Below are 20,310 nucleotides of genomic sequence, written 5' to 3'. Positions count from 1 at the left end.
TGGACCCTCCCACCCCACTCAGTGCTGCTCCCTGCCCCAAATGTTGATCTTTCTTGCATTGATTTGTTCATGCAATTTTGTGTTTTGCAAGTTAGGAAAAGTATCTGGGAATCCTGAGCCCCTGGGTAGGCTTGTGGGTCCCTGGACTATTAAAGAACTCACCATAAAATGCGACCTGTTAGGCAAACGAGGTGGTAGCTGTACCAACACAAGGCAACCAGACCCCACGGTGATGGGTGTGGGGTGAGAAGCTGATGGAGCAGAGAGCAGCAAGTACAAAGGGGCGTCCCAGAGAGCCTAGAGGAACGGTTAACTTGCACCCCATGAAATCTCCTTTGGGCTGCTGGGGATGTAGGTTACACCTGGGCAGACGTCCTTAGTAAGAGAGTTTGGCTGAGAGTCAGGGAGTCTAGTGTTACATGGCCTCGCACGTCATCCGATCCATAGACTTTTGCAGACCCAAGACAGGGAACCTGCAGGAGTTAGCGAATGCAAATCTGCAGGGCCAGGAGGCCCAAGACATGAATCTGGCTGGGCAGCGAGCAGTTGCCATTCTGTCCCAAAGCGCCTCTGCTCAGCAGCGAGGCGAGGGGCTCAGGATATTTTCAGAAGATTAGGTTTTCCTAGCAGTGAGGGCCGTGACGCTAGGCAGGATGAAGTGACTAGAGCTCTTGATCCTCATGATTCAGGGCATATGATCAATCTCCCGATGGGATCAGGAAACAAAGCTCCTGCCATGAGAGAGTATCACACCGTTTCTGAAGAGGGGTTAAGCCAAGCTCCTGATGGTTTATGGCCATTAAAGATCCCCTGGTATCTTCTGCAAGAGCTGAGCCTGGGATCAAAGGGCAAAATCCTGATGCCCAGACTAAATTCCTCCTTGAGTAATGACATCCTGCTTCACTAAACTTCCGCTGCAATTTCAGCTGGACACGGCCTTCCCCATCACTTCATGTATTAAACAGTTGTGCAGTGTTGCTGTTACACACCTGCTGCCTTCCACCCCAGAGGTAGCTGCATTTCAGTGGTGGGTGAATTCTGAGGTTGTGTTTCTATGTGCTCTTACACAGCTGCCACCTTCCACCCCAGAGGTGGCTGCATTTTAGGTGAACCAATCCTTGCGTATCCTCTTAACTCTGTAAGGTGCGTTGAGATCCTTCAGGATAAAAGATGCACTATAAACACAAGAGAGCGTGAGTCAGGGCACAATGTGGAGCAGGGGAGAAGGAGCAGGCTGGGCGGTATCCCCGCACCAATACATACCAGACCCCATGGGGGAAGAAACTTGTAGGCTTTGCCACACATGTAGCTGCACTGATACCAGCCCCTAGTGGAAGGCTGGTGCAGTGGTTAGTGCACTGGCCAAGAACTCAGGAAACCCTGGTTCAGTTTCCTACTCTGCTACAGACTTCCTCTGTGTGACCTTGGATAAGTCACTTAGTCTTTCTTTGCTTTCATTCCCCCTGTGGTGACCATTGCACTGCCCTGCCCCCCAGGAGGTTGTGAGGAGAAATACACTGAAAGCTGCGAGTTGCCCAGACACTATGGGGAAGGGGGCAGGTTAAGTAGCTTGGATAGATAGCATAGGCCTGATTTCCCTGGTGAGTAGGAAATGGCTGTGGCCCAGCTAATGGGCTGTCCCCTGCATCCACAGTAACCAGCTGCCAGTGAGCACTCTGCCCTCAATCTCTTTTAGGGAGAGTGGTCACTTTGGATGAGCTATTACCAGCAGGAGAGTGAGTTTGTGTGTGTATGGGGGTGGGGGGGGGTGAGAAAACCTGTATTTGTGCTGGAAATGGCCCACCTTGATTTTCATGCACATTGTAGGGAGAGTGGTCGCTTTGGATGAGCTATTACCAGCAGGAGAGTGAGTTTGTGTGTGTGGTTTTTGGAGGGGGGTGGGGGGCTGAGAAAAAACCTGGATTTGTGCTGGAAATGGCCCAACTTGATTATCATACACATTTTAAAGAGAGTGGTCACTTTGGATGGGCTATTACCAGCAGGAGACTGAGTTTGGGGGGGGGGGGAACGGAGGGTGAGAAAACCTGGATTTGTGCTGGAAATGGCCCAACTTGATGATCACTTTAGATAAGCTATTACCAGCAGGAGAGTGGGGCGGGAGGAGGTATTGTTTCATGGTCTCTGTGTATATAATGTCTTCTGCAGTTTCCACAGTATGCATCCGATGAAGTGAGCTGTAGCTCACGAAAGCTCATGCTCAAATAAATTGGTTAGTCTCTAAGGTGCCACAAGGACTCCTTTTCTTTTTTCAGTCACGGTCTCCCGGGAGCTCCCAGCGGAGCAGGAGCAGGTCCAGACGCAGCTGCACCGGTGCTGCAGCGAGGAGTTCTACGCCTACCGCAACGTGTCCTGGAAAATATACATCAGGAAAGAGGTACATAGCTCCACCCAGCACCCTCCTCCCTCTCCCATCAGACCCACAGGGCCAGTGGCCAGACCCTGAGCCCCGAAAGAGCTGGCCTGAAAAACTCCTGCTTATCAGGAGTCAGCCTCACCTCACCTCAGTCCCTGGAAAAATCATGGAGCAGGTCCTCAAAGAATCAATCCTGAAGCACTTGCATGAGAGGAAAGTGATCAGGAACAGCCAGCATGGATTCACCAAGGGAAGGTCATGCCTGACTAATCTAATCGCCTTTTATGATGAGATTACTGGTTCTGTGGATGAAGGGAAAGCAGTGGATGTATTGTTTCTTGACTTTAGCAAAGCTTTTGACACGGTCTCCCATAGTATTCTTGTCAGCAAGTTAAGGAAGTATGGGCTGGATGAATGCACTATAAGGTGGGTAGAAAGCTGGCTAAATTGTCGGGCTCAACGGGTAGTGATCAATGGCTCCATGTCTAGTTGGCAGCCGGTATCAAGTGGAGTGCCCCAAGGGTCGGTCCTGGGGCCGGTTTTATTCAATATCTTCATAAATGATCTGGAGGATGGTGTGGATTGCACTCTCAGCAAATTTGCGGATGATACTAAACTGGGAGGAGTGGTAGATACGCTGGAGGGGAGGGATAGGATACAGAAGGACCTAGACCAATTGGAAGATTGGGCCAAAAGGAATCTGATGAGGTTCAATAAGGATAAGTGCAGGGTCCTGCACTTAGGACGGAAGAACCCAATGCACAGCTACAGACTAGGGACCGAATGGCTAGGCAGCAGTTCTGCGGAAAAGGACCTAGGGGTGACAGTGGACGAGAAGCTGGATATGAGTCAGCAGTGTGCCCTTGTTGCCAAGAAGGCCAATGGCATTTTGGGATGTATAAGTAGGGGCATAGCGAGCAGATCGAGGGACGTGATCGTTCCCCTCTATTCGACATTGGTGAGGCCTCATCTGGAGTACTGTGTCCAGTTTTGGGCCCCACACTTCAAGAAGGATGTGGATAAATTGGAGAGAGTCCAGCGAAGGGCAACAAAAATGATTAGGGGACTGGAACACATGAGTTATGAGGAGAGGCTGAGGGAGCTGGGATTGTTTAGCCTGCAGAAGAGAAGAATGAGGGGGGATTTGATAGCTGCTTTCAACTACCTGAAAGGGGGTTCCAAAGAGGATGGCTCTAGACTGTTCTCAATGGTAGCAGATGACAGAACGAGGAGTAATGGTCTCAAGTTGCAGTGGGGGAGGTTTAGATTGGATATTAGGAAAAACTTTTTCACTAAGAGGGTGGTGAAACACTGGAATGCGTTACCTAGGGAGGTGGTAGAATCTCCTTCCTTAGAGGTTTTTAAGGTCAGGCTTGACAAAGCCCTGGCTGGGATGATTTAACTGGGAATTGGTCCTGCTTTGAGCAGGGGGTGGGACTAGATGACCTTCTGGGGTCCCTTCCAACCCTGATATTCTATGATTCTATGATTCTATGATCTGTTCCTGTGAAGGAACAGTGCCATCTAGTGGTTGTTAAGGCTACTGAGGTGAACGTGCTCCCTAGGAGGAGAAAGTGCATTTCAGGGTCTGTTTTCTCCCAAGGAACTTATGTTCCAAACAGATCCGGCCCCCGTGGGCTTCTTTAGAAGGGGAGGGGAGCTTGCAAGGCTGCGATACTGAGTGAAAGAGAGTATAGAGGTGTTACTGTAGATATGGCAGGAGAGCCCAGAGGAGAAGGGCTCACTGCCTGTTGTGGGAGGGGGTGGTGTTAACATGAGTGGTATTACTATGATTTATGAATGATTTGTTATTGTGGTAGTTCCCAGAGGTTCCAGTCAGGGATCAGGTCCCCACTGTACTAGAGGCCATCTGTATCACCTCCCAGGCAGGCCCATTACTGCCTCTCAGATGTTCTGAATAAGTGAAACTTTCCCTCAAAGGGACATGGTCAGGGAGTTTAGGCCTAAAATTTAAGTTCTTTATTAAAATAAAAAAGATCCACAGTCCTGCCCCCCCCCCGTGTTATTAACAGAAAAAGTTCTGTGCATCTTCCTGTCTTTAACTGCAGTGTTCACTGATGCATGCCCTGGTAAGTGAATAGAAGTGAAATTGACTTGTCTTGAGGTCACCTTTTCAAAAGTGCCTCAAAGACTTGAGAGCCTAAGTCCCGTTTTCCAAAGTGGCTCAGGCACTTCAGACTTGATGGGACTTAGGCGCTAAGTTACACAGGCGCTTTGAAAAGCTCACCCAAAGTTCCTGTCCTCCACTGAGTGTAATGGAGGAATGAAATAAAGGGCCGAAGCAATGAAAAGTCCACTTGATTTTAAAAATCCTTTCGGGTTCACTGATCTCAGCAGCTAGTAACACAGACTGAGGGAATTGTTCACTAATAGATCCTTCCACACCTGACCAGGTCCCTCTGATCTCTTTCCTCGCAGGTGTTCTATCCAAAGGATAACTTCAACAACCCCTTGCTGCTGGATCTCATTTTCAGACAGGTGTGGTTTCCAGGCTCCAGATACAGAGCTTTTCCTGCTGTAGAGTTGTCTGTATTAGAAGAGTGGAAGGATAGTTTCCGGCTTAAAGTCAAGGGCTGGGAGTCAGGACACCTGGGTTCTGTTCCTGGCTAGGTCACAAACTCGCCGTGTGAACCTGAGCGAACCAGCTCCTCTCCTTGCCTCCCTCTCCCCATATGTACAGAAAGGATAGTTCCCCACAGCGGGGTTGCGAGGGCTAAGAAAGTTTGGAAAATGCCTTGAGATCCTCAGCAGGGAGCCCTTGAGAAAGTCAGAGGATTATCAGCTCAGTCTGCTTGCATTCCCTCAGAGTCTGGGCAGGCTATAGGCATGCTGGGGAGTGATGGGTTCAGCCAGACCCTGGGGTAGGAGGAACCCAGAACCATAGATGTGCAAGGTGACTTTGGTTTCCCAGTCTGTCCCCCTGCAGGAAATCCTCCCCTTACTCAGCAACGCCCCTGGGAGCCAGCAGCTTTCCCGCCTTGTTTCAAGCACAGGCCACGCAAGCTGTAGTGGCTCAGAACTACTTATTCCCTTGCCTAGGGCTGGGCCTTATTCACAAAAGGAATGTACAATCCAGCCCATGCCTTGTCCCCAGGCTGGGTTGCTCCCGAGGTTCCTCCTTGAGGACTGCTCAGCCCACACCCTAAGTCCTCTGTAAAGAGCCACTCCCACCTCCATTATTCAGGACCCACTGAACCTTTTCCCAGCAGGATTGACACTGGCTGGGCAGGAGCATGATGGGAGTGGTGTGTTTCAGGCAAACTGTCCTTTGCAGCCAATTCAGCAGCAGCATTGAGAGGCTTCAGGGCGGCTGGGCCAGTGTTCCTGACCCCTGCACTGTGGCAGGCAATGGGTGTGGGATGGGGCATACAGGGAGGAGTCAGTGAGGCTGCATCAGGGACACCAAGGCCTCGGCCCTGAAGCTCCTAACCTCAGCATGGTGGGTTCCCCCCTCAGATCTTCCACGACACACTCTCCGACGCCTGCCTCAGGATCACCCCGGAGGAACGGCTGCGCATGAAATCTCTCTTCGGTAACACCCAGCCCTGCCCACTGAGTCCTGCTTCACGCCAAGGGGCTGGCCTCCCCGCCGCTGTGGGGGCTGGCCTCCTCTCTCCAGTCCGATCTCCCTGCGCTTCCTTGGGGCAGGAGATGTCTAGTGCGTAGGGCAAAGCTGCCCTCCTGGAAGGTGATGGGAGGTTTGCCATCGGGTGCAGTGAGGCCCGGCAGCCTGTCACCTCTTGGGCCAGGGTTTAGTCTGAGCTGGGATTCGAATGTCACAAGTTCTGCTTGTGCTTGGCCTGCCCCGGGCATTAGGGGGTCCCCCAGCCCCCGTGGGAAGGTTGGGTCCCCGGCAGCGATAGGGAGCTGTCTTGCGCGCTGGTGAGACACGCCTGCTTTGTCCCATGCCGTGGGGCTGTATGCAGCAGGGGGCAGAGCTCACCCCCCCTGTGGGGAAGTCCTTGTTCTCCAGCTGGACCCCCATGCCCAGATTCCCTTGCCCCAGCAGCAGATCCGCTTTGGCTGAGGAGGGGGAGCCAGCACCTGACATCTCTTTCTGGGGCCGGGGGGTGTGTGTGTGTGTTTCTCACCACAGCGAAAAACAAGCTGGATTCGTTCAGCCCAGCGGCCGACGACAGCATTAAGAAGGAGATTGTGATCGCGGCCCGGGACAGCTGGGAGGTTTACTTCTCACGCCTCTTCCCCGCCACGGTAAGGGCCTACCCCACACCCACAGAAGGAAGCATGGAGATAGTCCAGGGGCTGGGACAGGTCTCAGCAGCAGACCCTGATGTACTAAGGTCTGATGCCCCTGCTGCCTGTAGCCGCTGCTCTGTGCTGCCAGGGGTTGCAAACCTCGTACTGGGGACTGTCAGATCGTCCACAGGCCTGAGACCATTGTGGATTTAGAGACAGGCCCCAGGAAGAATCCAAGGGCCAGAATTGTCAGTGCTCCTGGGCTCCTTGGGGTGAATCGGGCTGGTTCTGAGTCCCTGAATTTCCACAGCGGAAGGTCTCTGCCCAGCACTGCGGGGACTCATTGCTGCAAGGGGTGGGTGCTGACGTTCATTGCTTTGTCTTGTACCCTCTTTCCTGTTATCCCCAGGGCAGCGTTGGCACAGGTGTGCAGATCCTGGCAGTGTCCCACACAGGGATTAAACTGCTGCGGCTGGTGAAGGGCACCAACGTACCTGGGGAGCAGCTGCGCGTGCTGCGGGGCTACAGGTAAGGCCAGGGCCAGCCGGCCCCGCTAGGGCTGGGACTCCTGCGGCTCTCAGGGAGGGGACGCGTGCAGAGGAGCCAGCCCTGTGTGCACCTGTGGAGAAGGACTGGCATGTGGCTGCCAGCACCCCAGGGTGCTGGAGGGTCAGGCTGGGCACATGCTGCCCGGCCTTGGCATTGGTACTGTCACACCATGCCTGTGACTCAGGCAATGCCAGCCTCCAGCCCAGGGCCTGGCAGGTCCTTGCCAATGAACAGCGGATGCAGGGTTGAAGTAATTGCTTTAATGGATTCAGTTAGACAGAGGGCCACTTTCCTGTGCAGATCCGGCCTGCGAGCTCCCTTTGCAAAGTGCTGTGAGCAGTAACACACACACACACAACCATATACACACACACACCTGTATACACAGACACAACCATATACGCACACACGGATGCACACAGAGACACAAATGCATATAGACACAGACACGCACCTCTGTACACACCTATATACACACGAGCCCACAGACACCTGCCTGTGTACACACCAACGCACGCCTACCGACCCAGTGGGTCAATGCCTATGGTGCTTTGGGTTCCCCAGGAGGAGAGGCTTCAAGAGGCCAAAGTATGATTTATCCTTTCCTGTATACAGTCCCGGTGGGCATCCACTGCTCACTTCCAGTGATGGAGTAAAGCACGGCCCCTTGGCCTCCCAGCTCTGCCCCTCACTCCCCATGGAGCTCAGCCCTACGAGCCAGGACTCCTGACTCCTTGTCCCCACTTAGCTCCATCCAAGTCCATGGCAAACAGCCAGAGCCCAGTGGCTGGAGAGCATGGTGCATGGGAGACGTGTGCGGTGTCTTAGTTCTGCCCTTGGTCTGGCGGGAAGACCAGTCCCCCCCTCACCGCTCTGCCCAGCCCTCTGGCTTTCTCAGCTGTGCTCTCCTATCCTGTTCTTTAACCCTGTCCTTCCCCCCACTCCCAGCTACACCGATATCCTGTTCGTGACCATCCCCTCCAACCACATGCTGGAGTTCAACCTGACCAACGAGAAGCTGATCCTCTTCTCCCCCAAAGCCCCGCAAGTGAAGGCCATGATCGACTATTTCATCACAGAGCTCAAGAAGGTCAGAGGCCGACCATGGGAATGGAGCCAATATGGCCTCTCTTGGCATCTCCTGCACCTGGTCCATGGGGCGGGGTCCCCAGCATACACACGCTATGGGATACTGCCCTATCCCTCTCCCTGCTCACCTTTGCCTTAGAAAAGCTCAAGCTTTTATACTCCTGCCTTGGTGCCAATGAGAGCCCCCTGGTTTGGCTGCCAGCGTGAATCAGCCGGGGAGCTCTACACCTCCATACGGAGCCCCAGAACCAATCACCTGGCCAGAGTTGTATACAAGTGTGTTCAGCTAGGGGTAGTGTGTATGTGTGGCGGGGTGGGGTATACTCTGAGCAGGCTTTGTGTGTGTTTGATTGTGCAGTTATACTCTGAGCGCAGGATGTGTCGTGTGGTTGTGTTCTGAGTGTGAGCGGCGTGTTGGACATATGAGTGTATTCCATGTGTGTGCACGCACGGCCCCCTGCAGCAGCACCAAACCCGGCCCCTCTCCCATGCTCCAGGACTCGCAGTATGTGGTTGCCGTGAAGAGCTACGTTACAGGTGACAGGAGCCTGTTGAGCTTCCACAAGGGGGACATCATCCACCTGCAGCCGCTGGAGCAGCCTGAGAGAGGTGAGCAGCCCGGGACGTTCATGGTGCTGCTGGCACTCTCTGCTGGCAGCCACCTCGGGGGCGTCACAGGGCAGTTTGCGAAGGAGAGGACAGGGGCATCTTAGCCGGGGCCCCATTCCCCTGCATGGGCGCAATGAGCTGAATGGGACCACCCAGCCCTGTCCTTCTGGGCTTATACCCTCCTGGGCCACCCACCCCCTATAGCATGTATCTGTCTGTGAGTGACATCTGCTCCCCCTGCGATGCCACTCCGCAGCCCCTCCACTGGGGGCGCACAAGGGGAACGCTGCCAGCCGCCTGCCCCAGGGAGCAGAGTGCTGCCCGGATCCCTCCCTAGCCCTGATCTCCGTTGGGCAGTGTGGGGGGATGGAGCTGGGTGGGTGGGTGAACTTAGCCCTGCCGCCGTGCCCTGAGGCTGTCCCCTCCCCACAGACCACTGGCACGGATGTGTGGTCCGCAAGAAGGTGACGTACCTGGAAGAGCTGAAGAGGGGCACCCAGGACTTTGGTGGGTGGCTCTGGAGTGTCGTGTTGTGCTGTCCCTGCATGAGCCCTGTCCCCCTGCACACATTCTCCTGCGGGGCTCTCTCCTCTGGAGCCAGCTCGCCCCTCCCGTCTGACGAAGCATGTACTCTCCAGCTCACCCAAGGCGATGAATCCCAGGGACCCCACTGCGGCCCACATGGCCAGACCTCATTCCACTGCCCGGGGCTGGATCAAAGCACCAGGTCAGGGCGTGTAGCCCTATAAAATATCCTCCAGGCACTTCCTGGCCTGCCCCTTTCTGTCACTGTAACACACTGACGTAACGTGTTGTGCCCCCCTCTAGGGGCCAGTCCATATACAGGACAAGTGCCTACTGTCGCTACCAGCGAACGGAGTTCTTGCTTTAGCCTGAGCTGTAGAAGCCTGTGCTTGTGGCACTGATGGTCCATTTCCCATGCACAGGCCTAAGTGCACTGTCAGATTTCCAGCCGCTCCTCTAGTTGTCTCTGTGCCAGGGCTCTGGCAAGAGACTGGGGAAGCTGGACCCCTGGTGTATCCACCAAAGAGAAACGGAGCTCCCCAGGAGAGCTCTGTCCGCCTGACGTGCACATTCCAGGCCCTGAGAGACCCATTTGCACCAGCTCTCCGTGGGCATTAGCCTGAGCAGAGCGCACTCGCCCAGATGCTCATGGGGAGTGGATGGGAAGGGGCGCGAGTGCATCCGGAGAGGAGGTCGTTATGCCATCCCAGGGGCGGTTTTGTGTGGGGCACGTGGCTCCAGCGGTTGGCACTCTAGGGGGCAGGCTGAATGCCGGGCATGGGGGTTATTTGTCCAACAGCCTCCAGACCCTGTGTGCGGAGAAGCCGTTGTAGAACTGGCTCGAGTCCTAACAGCCCCATTGGCCATGCTGTCAATAACAGCCCATAACTATAACCCCACTGCTTCCCCTACTGGCCTCCTCCATGCATGGCCCGCTCCTGTATCTGGTTTGTGCATGTAATCCTGGTCCCTAGCCTCTTCAGTCTCTGGGGGGAAGCTCTAGCTAACCCCATGAGAGCAGTAGGCTGCTGCATGCAGGATGGGATGGTATATGCAGTGTGCATGGTCCCCAGACCCCTTGTTTAAGAGTGCTGTGGAAGAGCAAACCTGTGGGTCTAAATACCAGCCATTCCCAGTCAAACGCTGCGGCTGGATTTTCCAAGGGGGCTGGCAGTGATTCTGCCTGCTGAGGTACGGAGAATCAAATCTCGTGCTTCAGGACAGGTCTCTGCAGAGGTCAGGAAGGAACCTTCCTTCCCCTCCCTGAACGCAATCACAGCTCTGGCTATGTGATGTGTCTTTATGAGGAATGTGCACCTCCCTAGCAAGCCCCAGGCATTGGCCACTGCTGCAGGCAGATTCTGGATTTAAGAGATGACATGTCTGCTCTAGGGCAGTAGGGCGTGGGGTGCTGGTTTGAATGAACAGGTCTAAAATGGTAGAGGAGGGAGGCAGGACCGATAGCCGGGCCTGATGCGGCAGAGAGGGGCATATGGGGCTGGATGGACCGATAACCGGGCCCGGCACAGCAGGGAGGAGCATATGGGGCTGGCTGAAGCGTGTGTCTCAGCCCTAGGCTGTTAATGACATGTCCTGGTGCAGGGTGGAAATTCGGTGCCATCCACGGGAGGTCGGGGCGCTTCCCCGCCGAGTACGTCCAGCCCGTGGCAGCCCCAGATTTTATCCACCTGCCAGCGGACAGGAAAGAGGAGCCCAAGAACAAGCAGGGCAAGGTGGCGGCCTTGGCAGCCGTGGCAGTGGCCGTGGCCTCCACGGCTGTGGCTCAGGAACTGGACAGGAAGATCGAGGTGAGGGATTATCCCCAAGGGTCCCTTTGTAACCTTTGCAGTGCTGGAAACTGGGAGCTCTCAGAGGGCTGGGGTGGGCGGGGGGTTTGGTTGGGGTGGGTGGTGGGGAGGGCCTGGCTGGCTAAGCAGCTGGGTAGGAGGCTAACTGGGGAGGGAGACATTGCAGCTGGCATAGGGTGGGGCACTGATCAGCGGGCACCAGGAGGGTGCAGCTGCAGGGTCTGTCTGTAGCTCATCTGAGATTAATGGCTCTAGGACCCATGGAGTCGTAAGCTGGTGGCACAGGTGCGCTTTGCATCCCATGGTCCCCCTCTCCCCAGGTGTCCCCCGCAGGCAGTGACTATGCAGAGAGCATGGAGGAGTGTGGTGGTGAGCTTCCTGGAGACAGTGCCCTGCAGGGCAGGCAGTTCCCCATGCTGGAGTTTGCCAAGAAGCATTTCCGGGAGGCGCAGAGGATGAAGACGTGAGTGCTGGCCGAGGGGAGGGGAGTGACCTTTAACCTTCCAGCCTCCAGTGACCCTATGTGCAATGAGTTTGGTGGGGCTCAGCACAGTTCCCAGTGGGACAGTAGCCACGTTGCAGAAAGCACCATCCCACGTGGCACTAAGTGACCCCTGGTTGGCATCCTGGGGCTGAATGCCCCGCTGCGGAGCTAAGGTCAGTGCCCAGCCCAAGGGTTGCCCACAGAGGCAGCATACAGAGAAGGAAAGCTCAGTGGTTTGAGCATTGGCCTGCTAAACCCAGGGTTGTGAGTTCAATCCTTGAGGGGGCCATTTAGGGATCTGGGGCAAAAATTGGGGATTGGTCCTGCTTTGAGCAGGGGGTTGGACTAGATGACCTCCTGAGGTCCCTTCCAACTCTGATATTCTGTGTGAGTCTGTGTGAAAGGCCTGGTAGTACTCGAGAGCGACCTCTCTGGCTGATTACGGAACTGCACTGATGGGCTTTCCGGTCAGTCCAGCTGCACACCTGGCTCTGTTCCTCGCACAGCCTCCTGTCTGCGCTTGCGTTGTCATTGGCTGGTGTGGGAGCTGCAGCCGTCAGTCTTAGCATTTGCATGTCCGCTGGGGTAGTTCTGCTGACCAGACCCTCATTTGGGAGCCCGCAGTTTGTGGCGGGTGCCAGAATGCCAGGCACGGATTTTGCAATTGCAGCAGCAAAGGGGAGGCTGTTCTTGGGCCCACAGCTCCTATCCGTGGGGGAGGCGGATGTGCTGACCCCCGGGGGATCCCAGCTCATGCCCAGAGAGGGACCTGTCATTCTCTTTCTGCGATTTGTTCCAGGGATTCCTGCAAGCACAAATCCCGGAAAGGGAAGGACTCGCCAGACGTAGCGGAGATGCTGAAATTCACCAAGGTAATGGGGATCGCCTAGCTTGCTGCGCGTGCTCTTTGCTGGCCAGGCTGTGCCTGCTGGCAGCCTCACCACCTGCCGATTTCAGGCTGTTGCCCCCGCCCTTTGCGTTAGGGCAGCCCCTGCTGGAAAGGGCATGTGGCCTGCTGGCCCTCTTACTGCCGTCCACATGGAGCCGACCCAGAGAGGGGTCCGGGCTGGCTCAGGGGCTTGCTAAAGTGTTAGAGCAGGGGTGGGCAAATTTTTTGGCCCGAGGGCCACGTCGGGGTTGCAAAACTGTATGGAGGGTCGGGTAGGGAAGGCTGTGCCTCCCCAGACAGCCTGGCCCCCATCCCCTATATGCCCCCTCCCACTTCCCACCCCCTGACTGCCCCCCTCAGAACCTCCGACCCAAGCCAGAAGGTCAGGCTGAACCGGATCTGGGCTCAATGGAGGAGTCTGGCCTCCAGCAGTGTCCGATATGGTCAGGATCGATTTCCCCAGGCAGGTGCAGTGAGGGAGACGTACCATACCTCCCTGTGCCTCTCGGGCTAGGCTCTTCGCTCCGTGCCCTTCTGGCAGGGCCACTGCCTGACGTGGAACTGAGCACCTTCAGCCTGCCCCTCCCCCCATGCCAGGGGCTCTGTGCACCCTCATTCTTCCTGTCCCCCCATTTTCCCTTCCCCCTCCATCCTAGGGCCCCCCAGTCTCCTCCCTGCCAGGGGCTGTGTGTGTCCCCCCTTTCTCCCCACCCTTCTTTCCACCTGGGAGGCCAGTCATTGGGGTGTCACCCTGCGGCGCTCTCGGGAGGATGGGCAGAGAGGAACGGGGCGTTGCTAGATGCGGATAGGTGCCATCAGCCGGTTGGTTGATCTCCAGTGGCAGTGAGGGGCTGGAGGCTGTGGCTCTGCTAAACCGATGGCAGGGGCTCGGCGCCCGCGGGCTCACTGAGCGTAGGGCCTGGCAAGCTCAGCCGCTAAGCCCACCGGCGTTCCACGCGGGTAACTGACGCGCGCTCTGCTTCTGCTCTCCCCGGCCAGTGCCCGCTCCAGGAGTCACTGATCGAATTCACTGACAGCTGCCTGAACAGAGCCGCAGCCGAGGCCTTCCAAGGTGCGTGGGAGGCACTGCATCTCCCCGGGGTGCTTGGGGGAAAGGGCACTGGGCTGCCTCCAGGCCACGGTGGGAGGGGCCCTGGTACTGGGCCGGTTCATTTCCCCTGGCCTGTCATAGAATCTCAGGGTTGGATGGGACCTCAGGAGGTCATCTAGTCCCACCCCCTGCTCAAGGCAGGACCAATCCCCAATTTTTACCCCAGATCCCTAAATGGCCCCCTCAAGGATTGAACTCACAACCCTGGGTTTAGCAGGCCAATGCTCAAACCACTGAGCTATCCCTCCCTCCCCTTGTGGTGTTTAACCCCACAGAGGCAGGGTTCATTCCTGCCCTGGATCTCCGCGTGTTGGCCACTCAGGGGCATCTGAGACCAACGTGCCCAGCAGGGGGCAGCCTTCTTGTGCCGTTGCCTGTTTCATGGGACACCCTAAAGCCTTGGGTTTGTTAGTGAGAGTCCAGCTGAAAACTCAGCCACTTTTGAACCACCCCAACCCCCTGTGAGTCTGCCCGCCCCTGCCCCCCACATGGGGTACCGTGGCCTGCCCACCGCCATCCTCTGCCCCACATGGGGCAGGGGCAGTGAACCTCAAAGACCTCACCCCAAGGTGGGGCATTGGAATCTCTGCTGCCCCTACTCAGGAGTGGGCTGAAGCTGGCCCTTGGGCCCAGATCTAGCAGTTTCTGTGGGGCTGGCAACCAGTGAGTCAACGAGAAACCAAGAGTTCAAGAGCCAGCACTCCAGGAGGCCCCTGGGACTGGGGCTGGGGAGGGAGAGCCTGCTGGAAGGGAGACAGGAGGTTTGGTGGCTCTGAGTCTCATTTGGCCATCCTCCTCCCCCTCCAATGTGGGGGCACAGTGAACCCCTCAGCCCCTCCTCCCATCTGGGGCACTGTGACCTGCTCTCCTCCGGGTCCCATGACCCACCCGGTGGGTCTGGAACTGGGAGAGCCACCCCCCTGCTCAGGGCGAGGGGAGGCAGAGCCTGTCACCATGCGTTGGTTTGTCATCCCCAGCCGTGATGAAGTTCATGGGCGACTGGCCTCTCAAGGGGCAGACAGAGCTGGAAGTCGTCTACGCTGTGCTCAAGGTACCTCCTTCCCTGGGGAGCAGAGCAGGATCCCCAGGGGGCACTCTGGGTCAGTGGGGTGGGCCCTGCCCCGCAGCCCTGGGGCCAATGGTGGGTAGCGAGGGCAGCGCTCGGCTCGTGAACCTGCCTGCAGCTCCCAGCCCCGGAGCCCCTACCCCACAGTCTCCAGCCCAGCGGGGAGGAGGCTGAAGGTGGAAGCAGACGGCTGCATTTTGGCCAGCATGGGAACAAGCCACGTGGCCCTGGAGAGGCCCCAGGAGCAGGCTGCTCTGACATACCAGCGGGGGGCAGGGATGGTGGCCGGCACGGCGGGCAAGTGGGTACAGCTGGAGGGGCAGGGGGCTCCCCAGCGCCAGGGTAGTGATGACCACTGGTGCCTTTCTGTCTCCAGCTGTGCGCTGACCACGAGGTCATGAGGGATGAAGTGTATTGCCAGATCGTAAAGCAGACCACGGACAACACGAGCCCCAAGATGTGAGTGAGTCCCTCCCCTTCCCGTGGCATGGGGCCCCGGGCTGGCCTCCCAGTGCGGCGGCCCCTTCCTGCTCTTCCCCTGCCTGGCCAGCTGGCCTGGGCTGTGTGGCCTCCCCAGTGGGGAGTCTGTGGGGAGAATCGCAGTCGTCGGGAGCCTCCCACGTCCCCAGTCTGGTTGGGACTGGCTGATCCTGTCACTGCGTCACGATGGGCCTAGATGGGCCAATCTGGCCCCTGCCATCCTAGCCATCCTGGCAGCTGGGAGAGCCTTCCTTGGCCATTGGAGTTCCCACCATGCCACCCCCTTCCATGTTACAGCACCACTCCGGGTCCCTGCTCTCTCCCCTTCCCCTCGGCTCTCCTCCTCCTTCGCGTCTCCTTTTTATTCCTCCAGTTCCTCTTCCTCACCTTCTCCTTCTCTCCCCACATACCAAAGCTGATTGGGCAGGGTCCCACCCGCCTGACCGGCGGCCTGGCCTGGAAGGGGCTAAGGGGCACAGGTTCCAGGCCTGTCCCATAGACTTTCTGGGGCCTAAGCTTTGCAGAGCAGGCTGGGCCTCTCCCACTCTGAGACCTCTTTCCCCGCCCCGTGGCTTGGACAGGGACAGCTGTCAGAAGGGATGGAGGCTGCTCTACATCCTGACCGCCTACTACAAGTGCTCCGAGGTCCTGAAGCCCTGTCTGCTATGGCACCTCCAGGAGACCTGCAGGAGCCCTGGGGCGCAGTTCCAAGGTAGGATGCTTGTTCTGCAAAGCTGGGAACCCCAACCTGGACTGGCATGGGGGCCTCTTTCTCATCAGCTCTTACCTGTATTTGATCCTCTTCCATCCTCTCCTCCTTATTAGGACATTTATAGATCCTCTCCTAAGGGATGTCCGAACCACGTGCTCCTGTCGACTTTCCCCCAGCCCTTAGTTTAAAAACTGCTCTATGATCTTTTTAATGTTAAGCACCAACAATCTGGTTCCATTTTGGCTTAGGTGGAGACCAGCCTTCCTGTATAGGCTCCCCATTTCCTAAAAGTGTCCCCAGTTCCTAATAAATCTAAACCCCTCCTCCCTTCACCATCGTCTCATCCACACGTTGAGACCCTGCCGTTCTGGCTCTCTAACTGGCCCTGCGCATGGAACTGGGAGCATTTCAGAGAATGCTACCATGGAGGTCCTGGACTTCAATCTCTTACCTAGCAACCAAAATTTGGCCTCCAGGACCTCTCTCCTATCCTTCCCTATGTCATTGGTACCTACATCAAGGTACCTCCCTCCCTGGGGAGCAGAGCAGGACCCCCGGCGCGGTGCTCTGGGTCAGCAGGGTGGGCCCTGCCCCGTAGCCCCAGGGCGGGTGGTGGATAGTGAGGGCAATGCTCGGCCTGCATCTCCCAGCCCCTGAGCTCTGACCCTGCAGTCTCCAGCTAAGCTGGGAGAAGGCTGAAGGTGAAGGTCAGGTATCATCACTCCCCTTTATGGACAGGGAAGGTGAGCTACAGACCAGGGGAGCAATTCGCCCATGGGCACACCGGGATTTCTAGGCTCCGTTAGATCACCCTGCCCCCATGCCCTGGGCCCCACCCACTCCCTGGTTGTGCCAACATGTGTGTTTGACCCCGGGCCTGCTCCTGGAAACCATCAGGCCAGCTCTTGTGCGCCAAGGCTCGGTGTAAACCCTGCGCCGTGCTGTTGCCCAGCCCCTCTGTCTGCGGGACGTCATGAGCTCAGCTGCTGTCCCAGCCAGGGTGACATTGCATGGAATATGCTCCGTCACCACATCAGTTTCCATAGCAGCCAACATGCTTCAAAGGAGCAGGGCAGGCACTTAATGCACACTGGAGCCAGGCGCCTGCAAAACGGAGAGAGAAGTGGAAGCAGGACAAAGCCAACAGAATCACAGGGACGGACGGGGCGTGGCAGGGATGTTCACTGAGCCCCTTTCCGCTGAACAGCAGAGACGAGGGGCGGGGGCGGAGATCACTTAGCGCCAGAGGGTTAGAGGGACCCTGCAGGCTCAGCCATGTACAAGCCCAAACCTGAGGCCTCGGGACTCTGGAATTCCAGACCCAGCTCTGACTCCAAACTCCCCGTCGACCTTGGGCAAGTCACATCCCCTCCCCGTGCCTCAGTTTCCACCTTGGCGAGAGGGAGATCTCAGGCTGGCTTCTCTTATTCAATCACTTGGATCACGGTGGCCCGCACAGTGCAGCAGATGCCGCCCTCCCCCCCCCAGTCCTATTGCTGCCTCGGGAACGAGTCTTAACGCTAGTTTGCGTAGTGCTGTAAGTGCCAGACCAAAAGCTGCACCTGCCGTTGCCTGGGTGTGACCAAGGAGCCTTGCTGAAGAGCAGGTTCAGGCTGATCCCTGGGACGGGCAGGGGCGAGGGATCACGGCGTTTGTCCAGCCCAGAGGAGCGGGGCTGCGAGAATGGGGAGTTAGCAGCATTTACACCCAGCCTCAGAAATCCTGGCAGCTCCCTGTGTGGAAACAGCGCCAGGAGGGCTTGCCCACGCCTGTCCTAGAGCCGTTAATAAATGGCAGTGCTGCCCATCTGTGAAGCCTTTATCAGCCAGCCCGTGATTCCCAGCCCTGCCACCACTTATTTCCTCTGTAAATGCTCCAGACTTACAGCTGTTTAAATGGCTCTCGGGGTGGAGAACTGTCTGCAGTGATCGATTACCCCAGCCTGGCCCCCCGCCAGACCCACTTCAGCTGTCGTTAATGGGACCTCCTCCCACAGGCTCTGCATCCAGGAGTGGCTGGGAGGGCAGGGCCCACTGGCACCAGGGCGAGGATGGAGACAGATCACGCCCTGATCCAAACCCATTCTATGGAGCAGTGCAGGCAGCGCTGCTGGACTAGCTGGCTGCGTGGCCCATAGGGCAGGGGCTGTCTGTCATTATATGCGTGTGTACAGCTCCTAGCACAATGGGGCCCGACCACTAGAGTGCAATCCTAGTCTGAGCACCAGAGCCTCTGCCATGCCGGAGGCAACATGCCAGGAAATAGGGGCGGGGAAGCGGGAAAAAGTGGGGATGGGAAATGAAATAAAGAGGGCTGTCAAGTAATTAATCGCGTGATTAATCGCACTGCTAAACATTAATAGAATACCATTTATTTAACGTTTTTGGGATGTTTTCTACATTTTCAAATATATTGATTTCAGTTACAAGGCAGAATACAAAGTGTACCATGCTCACTATGTTTATTTTTGCTTATACGTCTTTGCACCAACAGAATACAACACAGAATACAATATATATGAAAATGTAGAAAAACTGCAATTAATTGCGATTAATTTTTTTGAGTTAATCACGTGAGTGAACCGCGGTTAATCAACAGCCCTAGAAATAAACGTAACCTTCAATTACAGATAGGTGCTGTGATACCCCTGCCCCCCTCCCCCAACACCTCATGATTTGGGGTTTGTTTCCCCTCTGAACCAGACCTGAATTTCATTGTTAGCCACTGTCTTTGTAGTGAGCCAAAGCCACGCTCTGGCTGTGGCCTGCTTCCCGTGGTTTGGGGAGGTGGAGGCCTGGAACCTCACGCTGTGCCTCGGGCCCGTCTCTGCTTTGACGGGGCGCTGGTGTCCATATCTTTAAGGGATCGCAAAGGCCTGCGAGCAGAACCTCAGGAAGACCTTCCAGTTTGGCGGCCGGTGCGAATTTCCCAGCAGCATGGAGCTCAAAGCCATGGTGGTGAGTCCAAGCTCACACAGGGCCCTGCAATGGTGGCACCAGGTGGGCATGTGGGGAGAATGCTCTCTGAGAGGCTAGACTGGGTTACAAACAGCTCACCTAGGGGATGGCATGGGACTGTATCCCTTGAGCTCTCTGGGCCTACAAAGCCGAGTTCCTCCGGGCACTCCACTTTCCGGGCCCCCCCACGGTTTATCTGTGCCTTGTTTCCAGCTGGGAGGGCTAGAATGGGGCTGGGCAGGCGGCTACAACTGTGAGTGGCTGCAGCCAGCGTGTGTAACCCCTGCGAAGCCTACGGTAAGGTTGTGGGGAGGAGAACAGAGCCCTTTCCGTGGTGGCAAGGGCTGAAATGGACAGGAACTTGCAAGGATGGGGATGTTATAGGCCTGATTTCCCTCCCCCATTGGTTGCAGCCAGAGCTGGAGGAGCTCAGCACTTCTGCAGATCAGGCCACAGTTTTACCAAGGGGCTGGTGACTCAAGAGGCCTGGGGGGAGCCTGTTTATCAGGAAGCGCTGGGCACCTGCCCTCTGGAAATGGGGCCCGGGAACAGAGGGGCCCAGGCTCATGTGTCACTTTTGCAAATGGTGGGCTTGCGAGTGCATTCTGAAGACGGCTTCCCGCCTCCTTGAGATGCTGCTGGTGTCTAACCGAGTGGTGTGAGCCCCACCTTGCGGCACAGGGCAGGAAAAAAGGGGGTGCTGAAAACGCCTGGAGATTCCGCTAGGCAGAATGGGATGCCCCACAGGAAATCGCCCTGTGCCGACGTGGGAGAATCTAGCCTGGGGTCTTTAGTCTGGCTCCTGGAGCCAATGGATGCTTTAGGGTTTGGAAACCTTCCTACTTCTCTGTGCTTTGCCCCCCCCCAACCAAGGCCGGCCGGAGCGCCAAACGCCAGCTGTTTCTCCTGCCAGGAGGGATTGAGAGGCACCTGAAGATCAAAACATGCTCGGTACGTCAGCACAAGGGCCCGGCGCTGCCCAGCTCCCCCGGCTCCCACTCGGGATGCTCCCTCAGAGCAGTGATGGAGACGGGTCTGCCCGACTCCCGGCGATAGCACCGAGTGCGGGAGCAGAGACAGCACCGAACAGGAGCTGAGCTCAGCCCCTGCCCAACAGCGGCATTAGGGAGAGCTCCCCAAAGTCGCTGATTTCCCTTGGGGGGCCTAGGGGGGAAGGAAACGCTTCCAGGCAGCATCCCTCCCTGACGCAGTGCACGGTGGAATCCTGCCAGGTGGCTGCAGCACTGGCCAGCTGGTCTTCCAACTCAGCAGCACTTGGGGGCGGGCGGGGGTGGGGGGCAGGCTAGGACACTCAGGGCTACTGGTTTCATCTCCAGCCGGGCTCCAAAGGTCAGCGCCGGGGTTCGCAGGGTCTGTAGGCTCAGGGGGCAGGAGGGGACAATGGCAGGGGAGTGGGGCTGATGTTTAAGTTTTGCCCA

At 56.9% G+C, this 20,310-nt stretch overlaps 1 protein-coding gene across 1 annotated transcript in view; it reads left to right on the top strand.

The window, feature by feature from the left end:
* The window catches only part of MYO15A (myosin XVA), an 87,971-nt gene that overhangs the window by 52,049 nt on the left and 15,612 nt on the right, over positions 1 to 20,310 (top strand). The window contains exons 46-62 of the mRNA XM_078854471.1: positions 2,274 to 2,395; positions 4,814 to 4,873; positions 5,852 to 5,927; positions 6,492 to 6,607; positions 7,002 to 7,120; positions 8,090 to 8,231; positions 8,728 to 8,839; positions 9,272 to 9,346; positions 10,967 to 11,172; positions 11,493 to 11,635; positions 12,246 to 12,528; positions 13,545 to 13,617; positions 14,634 to 14,707; positions 15,099 to 15,181; positions 15,784 to 15,914; positions 18,777 to 18,871; positions 19,745 to 19,822. Of these exons, the coding sequence (XP_078710597.1) occupies positions 2,274 to 2,395; positions 4,814 to 4,873; positions 5,852 to 5,927; positions 6,492 to 6,607; positions 7,002 to 7,120; positions 8,090 to 8,231; positions 8,728 to 8,839; positions 9,272 to 9,346; positions 10,967 to 11,172; positions 11,493 to 11,635; positions 12,246 to 12,528; positions 13,545 to 13,617; positions 14,634 to 14,707; positions 15,099 to 15,181; positions 15,784 to 15,914; positions 18,777 to 18,871; positions 19,745 to 19,822 (1,988 nt within the window). The remainder of the gene's footprint in view (positions 1 to 2,273; positions 2,396 to 4,813; positions 4,874 to 5,851; positions 5,928 to 6,491; positions 6,608 to 7,001; positions 7,121 to 8,089; positions 8,232 to 8,727; positions 8,840 to 9,271; positions 9,347 to 10,966; positions 11,173 to 11,492; positions 11,636 to 12,245; positions 12,529 to 13,544; positions 13,618 to 14,633; positions 14,708 to 15,098; positions 15,182 to 15,783; positions 15,915 to 18,776; positions 18,872 to 19,744; positions 19,823 to 20,310) is intronic.

The sequence above is a fragment of the Lepidochelys kempii genome, chromosome 10 (genome assembly GCF_965140285.1).
Source record: "Lepidochelys kempii isolate rLepKem1 chromosome 10, rLepKem1.hap1, whole genome shotgun sequence".
NCBI lineage: Eukaryota > Metazoa > Chordata > Testudines > Cheloniidae > Lepidochelys > Lepidochelys kempii.
The sequence above is the reverse complement of the archived record's forward strand: the minus strand, read 5'-3'. Positions and strand labels throughout refer to the sequence as shown.